The sequence below is a fragment of the Alnus glutinosa genome, chromosome 6, assembly GCF_958979055.1.
Source record: "Alnus glutinosa chromosome 6, dhAlnGlut1.1, whole genome shotgun sequence".
Taxonomy (NCBI): Eukaryota; Viridiplantae; Streptophyta; class Magnoliopsida; order Fagales; family Betulaceae; genus Alnus; species Alnus glutinosa.
In genome coordinates, this window is record NC_084891.1 from 24565339 (window position 1) to 24577777 (window position 12439).

General features: G+C 36.9%; 1 protein-coding gene and 1 long non-coding RNA gene across 2 annotated transcripts; one reads left to right on the forward strand and one right to left on the reverse strand.

Annotated features, from left to right (window-relative positions):
• Nucleotides 1-775: 775 nt before the first annotated feature.
• LOC133871312 (purine permease 1-like) lies at nt 776-2215 on the reverse strand. The gene is made up of 2 exons (XM_062308731.1): nt 1538-2215; nt 776-1329 (listed from the first exon to the last, which is right to left on the reverse strand). The coding sequence occupies exons 1-2, from the start codon at nt 2003-2005 to the stop codon at nt 991-993; spliced, it is 807 nt and encodes a 268-aa protein (XP_062164715.1). The 5' UTR covers nt 2006-2215; the 3' UTR covers nt 776-990.
• Nucleotides 2216-2869: 654 nt separating this feature from the next.
• Nucleotides 2870-5344, forward strand: LOC133871920 (uncharacterized). Its single transcript, XR_009900901.1, has 3 exons — nt 2870-3368; nt 4833-4918; nt 5040-5344. It is a non-coding gene; the product is annotated as an uncharacterized LOC133871920 (long non-coding RNA).
• Nucleotides 5345-12439: the final 7095 nt, after the last annotated feature.

A 12439-nucleotide genomic window follows, 5' to 3' on the forward strand; every position in this document is an offset into this window, starting at 1 on the left:
TTACTCTATTATTGGATGTCATTTTCGAGGCTATATTGAGTGATTGCAAAATTTTGAAAAGACTAACACATGGAAATGAAAGCAGACATAACGCGTAGAACTCCATTTTGAAGAGAAGTAGCATGAGATATCCACAATTTATTCATTTATTTACTTTTTTATTAGTCAGTAGTAGATGTCTATCTCTCTATTTCCCTTGGCGTTTTCTTCTTTTGCAACATATCACATCAATATTTCATTTTTATTCTATTATGCTGACATAGGAGGGTATGGTAATCTTTAGATCTGTCCTTGTTATAAAAGAAAATCCAATAATTATTAGACTTTATCATGTCAGCATAACGAAATAAAAGTGGGGATAAATGTGTTGTTTTGCATTACTTTTTCTTTTATCATTAAGGAGAAAGGAATAGCAGTCTTTTCACATAGCACTTGTGATAAAGATGCATGATGGGCTTGGATAGGGAAGCATGGGTATAAGGATCTCTATCAATTTTCTATTGAAATTGTTAGCATTTTAGGCAGGATAGGTGAGAGAGCCCACGTGGAACCTATATTTTCAAGTAGGGGTCGGCCAGTCTAAAATTTATTGAAGCAGGTAGATCTTATATGGGACTTTTCATAATGTGTTGCCTAAATTGCAAGTAATTTAGACAGTAAATTATTAGAGATTCCAATCCAAAGCTTGGAAGCAAGAAGACAAAAATGACAGCGTGTGAAACCTCGAGGTAGGAGTAGCTCCTTCAACAAAAATAAAAGTTGGAGCAGCTCCAAATTAGCCGAACAACTTGGCAAAAATTGGCATGGCCTTTTAGTAGTGATATTTCAAATTTACAATTTCAATGAGAAAGCAAAACAACTAAATTAGGTTTCTTATGAGATTACAATCGTGCACCCTGATTTCTTTTCAAAATAGATAGCAAATGAAGTTATCGATCAGATTCAAATATGCCCCACTTGGAAGATTCAAGAAATACAACTTCCGTTTTGTCATGGATTGGGAATTGGAGGCATTTCTGTCACTGGGGTGGGCTTCTTATTCTTGTTATGTTTTATCTCTCCGTAAAAGTAAGAAGTAAAGCCCCAAAGAGAGAGTACCAGAGCAACTCCTTTTTCTGCTTGAAACTTTTCTTGGTAGAAAATAACAGCAAGGACCTCTATAACCGGGAGTAGAACAGCGATTACAACAGCAGATAGCAAAGACGAGGCACAGAAGATGATTCCAATCGCTCCCAAGAAGAAACCCTGCCAAATAATCGCACTCCATACTAGCACCACATAATACTTTGTTTTCCCGAGCTCGAATTCCCTTGCCTCTCTTGGAATTGCCTACAAATTAAAGTATATATATATACCCATTTTGAATCGTTATCTTGTTGAAACTTCTCATTTTGATTGGCTTTACATTAACTTCCATTATATTATCTCTCTCCGCATAAATTGTACATAAAGTAACAGGTTAATTCCTCTAATTCACTTTTTAGCATATAATTAAGTCAAAGGCCGGCAAGAGGTGGAGAGAGATCTACGTCCGTACCTTAAAGTCCTTGTTAATGAGCATCCCTACTGTGCAAAGAAGAGTCGCAAACAAAGACATCACTATCTGAACCTCCATCACCAGCGAATACGTAATTTCCTGCTTGGCCTTCTTGTACGTCAACTCAATCAATGGCAACAGAAACCCATATAGCGCGGAGGCTGCTACCGTCATGAGAAACCCAACCAAATACTGCTTATTTGATTTGCCCGCCGGAAGGTCGTTACTCGTGTGTAAAGCCAGAACACCCGGTCCAATGGTCAGCAAAACCACCGCGTTGATCGAGTACGAGGTGAACTTTTGCCTCACCAAAAGGAAAGCGAACCCTGCCGTGAATGCAAGTTGAGAGGCAATGATCAAAGAAGAAGTTGAATCGGGAAGGCGCGCCACGCCGTAGGCGTAGAGGTAGTCATCGAAGCCGGTGAGGATTCCTATGCCTGCGGAGGCGATGAACAAAGTTGGCTTCATGAAGAAGAGTTTCGCTCTTGGGCCTTGGGTGCTACGACAGTGAGGGGCAGGAGAACGATGGGTCAGCCGCCTGTTTTGAGCCAGCTGGAGAGCCACACTCGCTTGCCGCCGTGGATGAAGTAAAGCCTCATGATTAGTGGGCCGCCGCAGTTGCCGATAGATAATAGGATGCAGTTCAGTATGAGAAGGACTTTCTTCATGGCAGTGTTACCTTGACTCCTTGAGCTTCCAGTTCCATGATATTGTGGAACTCTCTCCCTCCCCCTCCCTCTTTATCTCTCTCGCGTCTCTGTGAGGGAAAATGCTATACTCACACCTAAATTCTCACAACGTTTTTTTACAACCTGATGTGGAATTTCCACGTCAGATTTTTTTTTTCTTTTTCCAACCTGATGAAAACTCTCTGTGTCTCTCGCGTTCTTCTCTCCTTCTCTCTCGTTCTTCTCTCCTCTCGCTCTTCTCTCTCTCTCATTCTTCTTCTTTTCTCTTCCGGTCGGCAACTGAAAACGGAGACAGTGACGAAGAGAGCCGGAGCTGGACGGGATCCGACCTTTTCCCGGCTAGAACGGCCGGATCCTGGCCGGCTGGCCGGGATTCGGCCCTTTCCCGGTCGGATCGGCTATCAGGTTGTGGGAGGGAAGAGAAGATGGAGGGAGGAAGTGGAGAGGAAAAAGGAAAAAAAAAAAAAAAAAAAATCTGATGTGGAATGCCACATCAGGTTGTGGGGGGAGGGGGGGCGGGGGTTTGTGTGTGGAGGAATGATAGGCAGGGGCCATCTTGCCGGCCCCTGCCCGGCCCTTTCCTACGTGGAAAGGGCCATTTTAGTTTTACAGAATTTTTTTTTTTTTTTGATAAAAAAAAAAAAAAAAAATTTCGAAATTTGAAAACAGCTCGATATCTATACTCATTTTGCCATTTTTTTCATTTCAGAGCTTCCCCCCAAAATTTTCCCTCCCTCTCTCCATCTACCCATTTTCTTCCCACCGTCGACCACCAAGCACGACCCACCACCGCCGTTCTCCACGCACGACCCGCCACCGTCGTTCTCCATCTTCGGCCAACTCCGTCGTTCTTCCAGTTCCGGCTGTCTTCCATCTCCGGCCGTCTTCCAGTTCCGCTCGTCTTCCATCTCCAGCCGTCTTCCAGTCTCGGCGACCATTCGAAACCAGTGCAGTACGTCTTCTTCTCTGTAACCAATTTTTTGGTCCCCAAAACCACTACAAACGGCCACCGTCGTTCTCCATCTCCGGCCAAAACCCAACCACCGTGCGTTCTCCAAATCCGATTCGGCTCCGACAACTCAACCACCGTATCGCCACGAGCAGCCCCAGCCGAAACACCACTGCCGACGAGCCCATCCACCGTAAGGTTTTCTTAGCTTTTTTTTTTTTATCATTCCTTTCGATTTTCTCTCCAGATCCGGTTTTTTTAGTTGTTTTTAGGTGAGATTTGGGCTGTTTAAGTGCAGATAATGGGTTGTTTAAGTGCAGATAATGGGTTATTTGTGGTTTGTGGTTGATTTGTGGTTTGTGGGTTGTTTGGCTGATTTGTGGTTTCCTCAGAGCTGGGATTTTGCTGCAAAAAGAATATGGGCTGAGCTTTATTCTCATATGAATTTGTTGGGATGGATTGGGTTTTGGGTCTAGGGTTTGAAATGTGAAATGTGGAATGAGAAAAATTTCTGTAAATTACTGCCTGAATCTCATTTAAGCATTTTCATTATTTCTTGTAACCTTCTGTAAGCATTTACTTCCCTTTTTTTTTTTCAGTATTTCTTGGAATTGAAGGAGGCTTATATATGTAAGAATTTTGTTGGCAGTTAAGGAATAAAAGACAGCAACGATTAAATTTTAGTGGCTTTTTGTAGATTTTGGAAGTTTTTGTTCTGCTGTACCTTGAAATTATTGCCAAATTCTCATATTTCTCCATGGTTCTGCTTTAAGAATATTGTCTACATATGCACCTTACTTTCTTCTTTTAATGGGACTCTACATATGCATTTAAGTCACCTTAACAATAACAAGAATAATAACAAAGAGATTTATATGATCTGTGATAGAGGATATTAATTGTTGATATGTCTTCTTGGAGCTTTTCTTTTTAAATTGGCGAAACAAAGCATGTACTGGAACCAATTTGCAGTCTTAGACTTCTTTGATGAAGTTGTTATTCTGACTTCCTGCTTCCTATTCACCTTATGTTGTTTTTTAAGCTATTTGTTTAGTCTAGTTACTCCTTTAATGTTCCTTGTCCAATATTATTGTTTAAGGCTTGTTTTTGTTCCACTTTTACTGGTAAATTACTTGGATAATATTGTGTTCTCTTGGGGATTGTGAGAGGACTCCTTGCATTGTAAGATTTCATGCCTTTTTAGCTTGCATGCCCTCTAACCTGGAGCTTTAATCCTATAGAAGGTTGATCTGTTTGCATGAAGGTATAAATTTCAAGTTTTCCAACAATAGCTTATTGTTGATATTGAAAACTCTACATGTTCACGCCTCAAAAAATCGTATGTCAAGTTGATTTACATTGTTTTAGGACAACAGGAATGGTGCATAGTGAATGATATCAATGTGAAGGTTGATAGGATTTTTCATTTGGCTACCATATTAGGTTGTATAACTAGTTGTTTGCCCCAAAGTTATTACCAACCTTTTGGAGGGCAATCTAATGACCTTTTTGACTATTAAGATGCAGAGGTGGACTTGAACAAAAAAAATGTTTATTCTATTGGGTACCTGATAAAATTTTAGTTTAGCAAAAGTTTTGGTTTATGTTCTAACCAAGTGAATTGTCAATGAAAAATTTCTTCGAATTTTCTTGTCAGGTTTGGATGAGGAAAGGGCTTTAGGTGGATTAGGTTACAAACCATTACATTCTATGGAGATGGTATACTGGAATTGAGTAATGCTGGTAAAACAGGACTATGAAGATTTGTAATGATGTCTTGCATGACACTTATTTTGCTTAGCAAGCATACGTTTATAATATATTCTATTTTTTCTATTGCCTAACGTTATCTTCCATGTTTCAGGTGATTTTATTATTGAAATATGTTGAACGATATTCTCTTATGAAATGTCATTCATTGCCGAGAGAACCTAGTAGTTTAGATGGTGAAGGAACCACCTCTTCGGATTTGAAGAAATAAACTAATTGATTCAATGCTTCTCATGGCTTCAATACAATTTTCGTTTGTAGATATTATTTTTGCTTTTACAAAATGTAGATATGCGGTTGTTGTAAATTTGCCTTTTTGAATTTGTAACTAAGAGAAAATTCCACCATTTGTTATTGTTTGTGTCCCAATTATACTGATCCTTGATTTTCTATTTTTAAGCTTACCGGTCATTGATTGAATATGAATGAAAAATGAATTTTGTTGTGGTTGTGAATTTTTCGTATTCTCATGTTTTGGCAAATGCCACAGCGACATAGTAAACCTTGCTTTTTGTGAGGTTAATAAAAAATATGAGGTTCATTAACTTCTTTTGTACATCGAAGCATTCTTTTAAGTTAAATTTGAATATTTATGCATGCATGTATCTCTCCATCCCTAGACCAACCAAAATGGTATTGGAAGCATTAAAAATCAATAATTTTTGCTTTGAGAAAATGTATTCACAGCAACATCAATTTTTTCACAAACCAAATTTTATTATCAGTTGGAAAAACAAACTTTCTGAAACTAAAGTAGTCCGCTACAATGTCCAAGAGTACTAAGAACTAGCAAGTTAATGACAAATAAAAGTGATTATCGCTTGGCACAAGAAAGAAGTCCTGTGCTCAAGAATCTCTTAAAGATTCTGATTTTGCAACAAAACCAGTGATTGAGATGCTGCCCTCTCTAGAAAACTTCACAGCATTACCAGCAATATTTAGAATAGTTTGCATAAGGCGTTTTTCATCGCCTACGGCATACACTGGCAAATCTTGTGCTAAAGTTTAATGTAACCAACAACTTCTTGATGGATGCAACAGGCTTGATCAAGTTAAGGACTTGAGATGCGAAAAATTGACCTTACTACAACAAGCATCTAAAGAAATCCACGTATATCCTAACTTCAAAAAAAAAAAAATCATGTATATCCTAATGTCACAAGTCAATAAAAAAGAAATAATATTCGTCAGAAATTGATAGACCTACCTCCTTAAATACAGAATCAATGTCTCATTATTTCAAACACATTTTCCACTTGGGGCCATCTGCTTCACTGAATCTGCATCGAGTGAAACCAAAGATCCACATAGAGAGACATGGCAACCTATCTTACATGATTGCATCATTGCTAATCAAATAACAGATATCAACTTGAGTTACAAATCAAGTCTCTCTTTTTCTGTAAGTACACACTTCCTTAATGACTAATAATGTATTAATATACATGCACATAGATAATCAAGCTTTACTTCTAAGAGCTCATCATCACTGTCAAAGAGATTACAAATTAATTAGCAAAAAACATTTCCACTAAAGAGAGTATTGTTCGTGGAACTGCTTCACGAACAGAAATGGCAACAGGCGAAAGCAAACCAAAACTCTAATAACTAATTATTCCAACGCCTCTCATCCTCTGCTCAAACATGTCACGGTAAAAAATACACCTTCTCAATCAACAAGGTCTTCAACACCTACAATGACCTCCCATATCTGAACTCTTCCCTGCATTGATAAAATTGCAGAATTGCAGACAACGGTCTATTAAAACAAAAAACAAAACAAAACAAAACAAAAAGAAGAAAAAAAGTACCAATAAACAAAAAGCAATGATAAATGCCAATTATTTTTATCATCCATTTAAAAACCAAAGAACTACAAATTGAATGGCTGGAACCTTTCACCATGCCACTTACAAGAATAACATTACAACATCAAATAAAATCCAGCAGCTACAAAACTCATTCCAATATTTACAGCCACCAAAAGGAATACAAATAACTCTATCTGCACTTAAACAACCTGCTCTTTAAATCTATGATTCTTAGATACAGAATGAAAACACGGAATAAATCAAGAATGAGCAGTATAAATCAACCTGCTCTCAATTCCTACTACACTACTGTTCAATGGCAAGTAATACTAACTCCAATCCTTTGGAATGCAATATAGACTTTCATTATGCTGCAAAACCCAATCCATCCCAACAGATTCATATGAGAAAAAAGCTCAGCCCATATTCTTTTTGCAGCAAAATCCCAGCTCTGAGGAAACCACAAATCAGCCAAACAACCCACAAACCACAAATAACCCATTATCTGCACTTAAACAGCCCAAATCTCACCTAAAAACAACTAAAAAAACCGGATCTGGAGAGAAAATCGAAAGGAATGATCAAAAAAAAAAAGCTAAGAAAACCTTACGGTGGATGGGCTCGTCGGCAGTGGTGTTTCGGCTGGGGCTGCTCGTGGCGATACGGTGGTTGAGTTGTCGGAGCCGAATCGGATTTGGAGAACGCACGGTGGTTGGGTTTTGGCCGGAGATGGAGAACGACGGTGGCCGTTTGTAGTGGTTTTGGGGACCAAAAAATTGGTTACAGAGAAGAAGACGTACTGCACTGGTTTCGAATGGTCGCCGAGACTGGAAGACGGCTGGAGATGGAAGACGACCGGAACTGGAAGACGGCCGGAGATGGAAGACAGCCGGAACTGGAAGAACGACGGAGTTGGCCGAAGATGGAGAACGACGGTGGCGGGTCGTGCGTGGAGAACGGTGGTGGTGGGTCGTGCTTGGTGGTCGACGGTGGGAAGAAAATGGGTAGATGGAGAGAGGGAGGGAAAATTTTGGGGGGAAGCTCTGAAATGAAGAAAATGGCAAAATGAGTATAGATATCGAGCTGTTTTCAAATTTCGAAATTTTTTTTTTTTTTTTTTATCAAAAAAAAAAAAAATTCTGTAAAACTAAAATGGCCCTTTCCACGTAGGAAAGGGCCGGGCAGGGGCCGGCAAGATGGCCCCTGCCTATCATTTCTCTTGTGTGTGAGTGTAGCAACCCTCGTGTGTGTGTGGACTGCTCATAGCTAAGCTAGTCCTAGATGTGAAGATGATAATTAATTATTGGGTTAAATACTTATTTGCTCCATATGCTTTACTACCTTTATTTTGTGTCCTCGTCAGTTCCATTTTTTATCAAATTTGATACCGGTGGTATATGAAGAGACGAAAATGGTACCTCCGTCTAATTTCCCATCCAAAACTAACGTCCAGCCATGGCATCTGTCCCCGTGATACATTTCAGCGCTGACGTGGCTATCATTTTTCTTTATTATTATTTTAATGATTTCTTTTATATATATATATATATAAATTCTGGGGGTGGCCCAACCACCCTTTGGGCCACATGGGGGTGGTCATTTTGGCTAGCCACCCCCAAGGCATTTTTGAAGGTGGCCGAACCACCCCCAGGCCTAATGGGGGTGGCCGGGCCACTCCCGTGGCCCATGGGGGTGGTCGGCCGCCCCATGTGGCCTAAAGGGGTGGCTCGGCCACCCCAACAATTATTTATTTATTTATTATTTTTTTTTAAAAAAAAAAAATCTTAAAATAATATATATATATATATATATGGTACAAAATATATTGATTTTATTTTATTTTATTTTTTGATATATCCGCATAAGAAGAGGAGAGGAGATTCAAATTAGTAACTTCAATTTTCATGTGGCGTGGTCTCCAACCGATTGAGCTATTCCTTGGAAACAAAAATATATTAATTGTGTACAAAGTACCATGTGTGATATATTTATAAAACCAATGTACCATTTTTTGTAATTATTTAAACTACAGAGGGCACATCATGAAATATATAAAACCACAGGGGTATACATTGGGAAAAAAAAATTGTGTTTAAGTAACAAATATTTGGTCATTTTTTGGGTTATATCAATTAGCCACGCAGATTATTTTGTGTTTCCAATTGTTACACAGGACTGATAGCATTTTTTTATTTTTTTATTTTATGAAAAGTTCAATTCTTGTCAACATATTATTTTGATACACGACAGACATATAAGTTACTTTTTGTTCAAAACAGGCATACCAAATATTGTTTGTGTACAAAGTATCATTTGTGATATAATTACAAAAACAAAGTATTATTTTCGGTACTTATTAAAACCACACGGGGCACATCGTGAAATTTATAAAACTACAAGGGTATCTGTTGTAAAAAAAAATATAGTTCTTAATTTTAAGGAAAAAAAATTATGGGGGTGGCTTATGGGGGTGGCCGGCCACGGGGGTGGTTTGGCCACCCCCAAACCCGCCGATCGGCCACCCCCAGGCCTAATGGGGGTGGCTAACCCACCTCCAAGCCAAATGGAGGTGGTTGAGCCACCCCTATATATTTTCCCATAATTTTTTTTTTTTTTTTTTTTTTTTTTTTTTTTTTTTTTTTTTTAAAAGGCTTAAAATTAAGAATCACATTTTTTTTTTCCAATAGATACCCCTATAGTTTTATAAATTTCACGATGTGCCCCATGTGATTTTAATAAGTACCGAAAATAATACTTTGTTTTTGTAATTATACCGCAAATGGTACTTTGTATACAAACAATATTTGATATGCCTGTTTTGAACCAAAAGTAACCTATATGCATGTCGTGTACGTATTAAAATAATATGTTGACAAGAATTGAACCCTTCATAAAATAAAAAAATGCTATCAGTCCTGTGTAACAATTGGAAACGCAAAATAATCTGCGTGGCCAATTGATATAACCCAAAAAATGACCAAATGTTTGTTACTTAAACACAATTTTTTTCCCAATGTATACCCTTATGGTTTTATATATTTCATGATGTGCCCCCTGTAGTTTAAATAATTACAGAAATGGTACCTTGGTTTTATAAATATATCACACATGGTACTTTGTATACAATTAATATATTTTTGTTCCCAATGAATAGCTCAATTGGCTGGAGACCACGCCACATGAAATTGAAGTTACTAGTTTGAATCCTCCCTCCTCTTCTTGTGCGGATATTTCAAAAAATAAAATAAAATAAAATCAATATATTTTGTACCATATATATATTATTTTAAAGATTTTTTTTTAAAAAAAAAATAAAAAAAAATTGTTGGGGTGGCCGAGCCACCCCTTTAGGCCACATGGGGAGGCCGGCCACCCCCAAGGGTCAAAGTGAGAAAAATCTTGGCCCTTGGGGGTGGTTCGGGCCACGGGGGTGGGTCGGCCACCCCCAAGCCAAATGGAGGTGGTTTCGGCCACCCCCATTTTGGCCCTTGGGGGTGGCCGAACCACCCCCAAAAATGGCTTAACCACCCCCAGAATTTTATTTTATTATATATATATATATATATATAAGAAATCATTAAAATAATAATAAAGAAAAATGATAACCACGTCAGCGCTAAAGTGTATCATGGGGACAGGTTTCGCGCATGCACGCCGACACTTATAGGATGACGTGGCTGGACGTTAGTTTTTGACGGGAAATTAGAAGGAGGTACCATTTCCATTTTTTTATATACCTCCAATATCAAATTTGATAAAAAATAAATCTGAAGAGACAAAAAATAAAAATCGTAAAGCACATCGGTGTTTATGCTATTTAACCCTTAATTATTAGAACATGCGGTGAAAGAGGACAAGAGGTGACGAGCGTAGGTCCAGACTTTTGATCGGAGGAAGGCAATCGTTAAAGTGGCTAAATATGAAAATATCGAACTAAACTAAACAATATTTAAGGCTGCTCCAGATATCTGACAACCTTCACCTAGCTACAATTTCGAGGTGATCGAGAAGAGGGACTATATATATATATATATATATATATATATATATATATATATATATATTTTAAAAAAATTAATTATTGAATATGTAAAATTCATGTGTAGCAAGATAAATATTTTTGAGAAATGATCCCTACACTCATTTTTCACAACAGCTCCACAACAAGTTGATGTGGTTGGTAATATTTTATTATTTTTTTTGTTTTGTTTTGTTTTCTTTTTGTAAAAAAATAATAAAATATTACCAGCCACGTCAGCTTGTTGTGGGACTGTTGTGAGAAATGAGTGTAGGGATCATTTCTCAATATTTTTTACACACTTTGCACCCCTTTGTACACGTAGTCTTACATGATATTTTGTTTTAATTTTTTTTTAAAACAAAGTGTATACAAAAAATTCTTGTCAAGTATAATTTTATGTACAAAATGAATGAAAATTTTTTTGCATAAAAAAATAGATTAATTTGAAAAAAAATTATTAAAATTGCATGTACAAAAATAAAATAAAATTATATAGCAATCATTTCTGATTCATTTGTCTGTGATGAATTATGAATTGAGGTAAAAGAAAGGGGCCATAACTCATAAGGCCATTATGATGTGGGGGCTAACGGCAATTCAAGATTCCATGGGTCATCTTTTCTGCAAGGTGCTTTATGGGTAGTACTATTGTTTGTTTGCGCGCGCGATAAAAGTTGATTTAAGATAAGGATGCCGTCGATCCTTTCCTGAGCAACCAGTTATAATCAGGACTGGTTGTTCATTTTATTCCAGAAGTATGCCTTATTAATATCTTACAAGTACTTCTTTTTTTTTATTTTTTTTATTTTTTATATATATCTTTTATACATATTTTTTAAATTAATTATTAAATTTATAGAACCCACATGTAAATTCTTGTGGGTCTTATCGATCCAATAATTAATTTAAAAAAATAAATGTATAAAAAATATACAAGAGATGTAAAAATATCATTTCTCGTAGGATTATAGCTTTAAGATAATTAAGCACGTAGAGCTGGACAATGATTTTTTCTTGTATATATAGAGAAGTATTGAGAATTGATCCATTCGACTAGAGTAACCTTATTAACAGGGCATGCTAAAAGGTGGAAAGAAGAGGGTGAAGTGTTACAGGAGACGGAGATTGACCATTCATAGCATTTAATGCATAAAAATTGATTTTATAGTTGAAAAACCATGTCACATAGGCTAGTGATGTATATTGCATAGCATTACTCTAGAGTGCGGTAAGGCCTTCAGTTATTTAGTCGGCCAAACATCTATTAGTTCATCATGTTACCTCAAGAGTTTATCTTGTTATTGTTAGTTTAGGAGTCTTATCAAGAGTTGGACTAGGAATTATAAGGATAAGATATGCCATTATTTAGAAATGTAGTTTCATATCAACTCGATCTTATGGTAAGCTTATTATTAAGACGAGGTATGATCTTATGGTAAGCTTATTATTAAGACGAGGTATGATACGTTTACAATTTTTATTTAATTTTTGTACAACTTTAACAAATTTCTTTTTAATATCAATCATTAGATATGTTGGAACCACATATAGAAAAATAGATTTAATGGTTAGTTTGAAAAAAAAAAATATTAGAGTTGTACAAATATTGTATAGAAGTTGTAAACGTATCATATCTCATTATAAGACACCCTATATTTATTA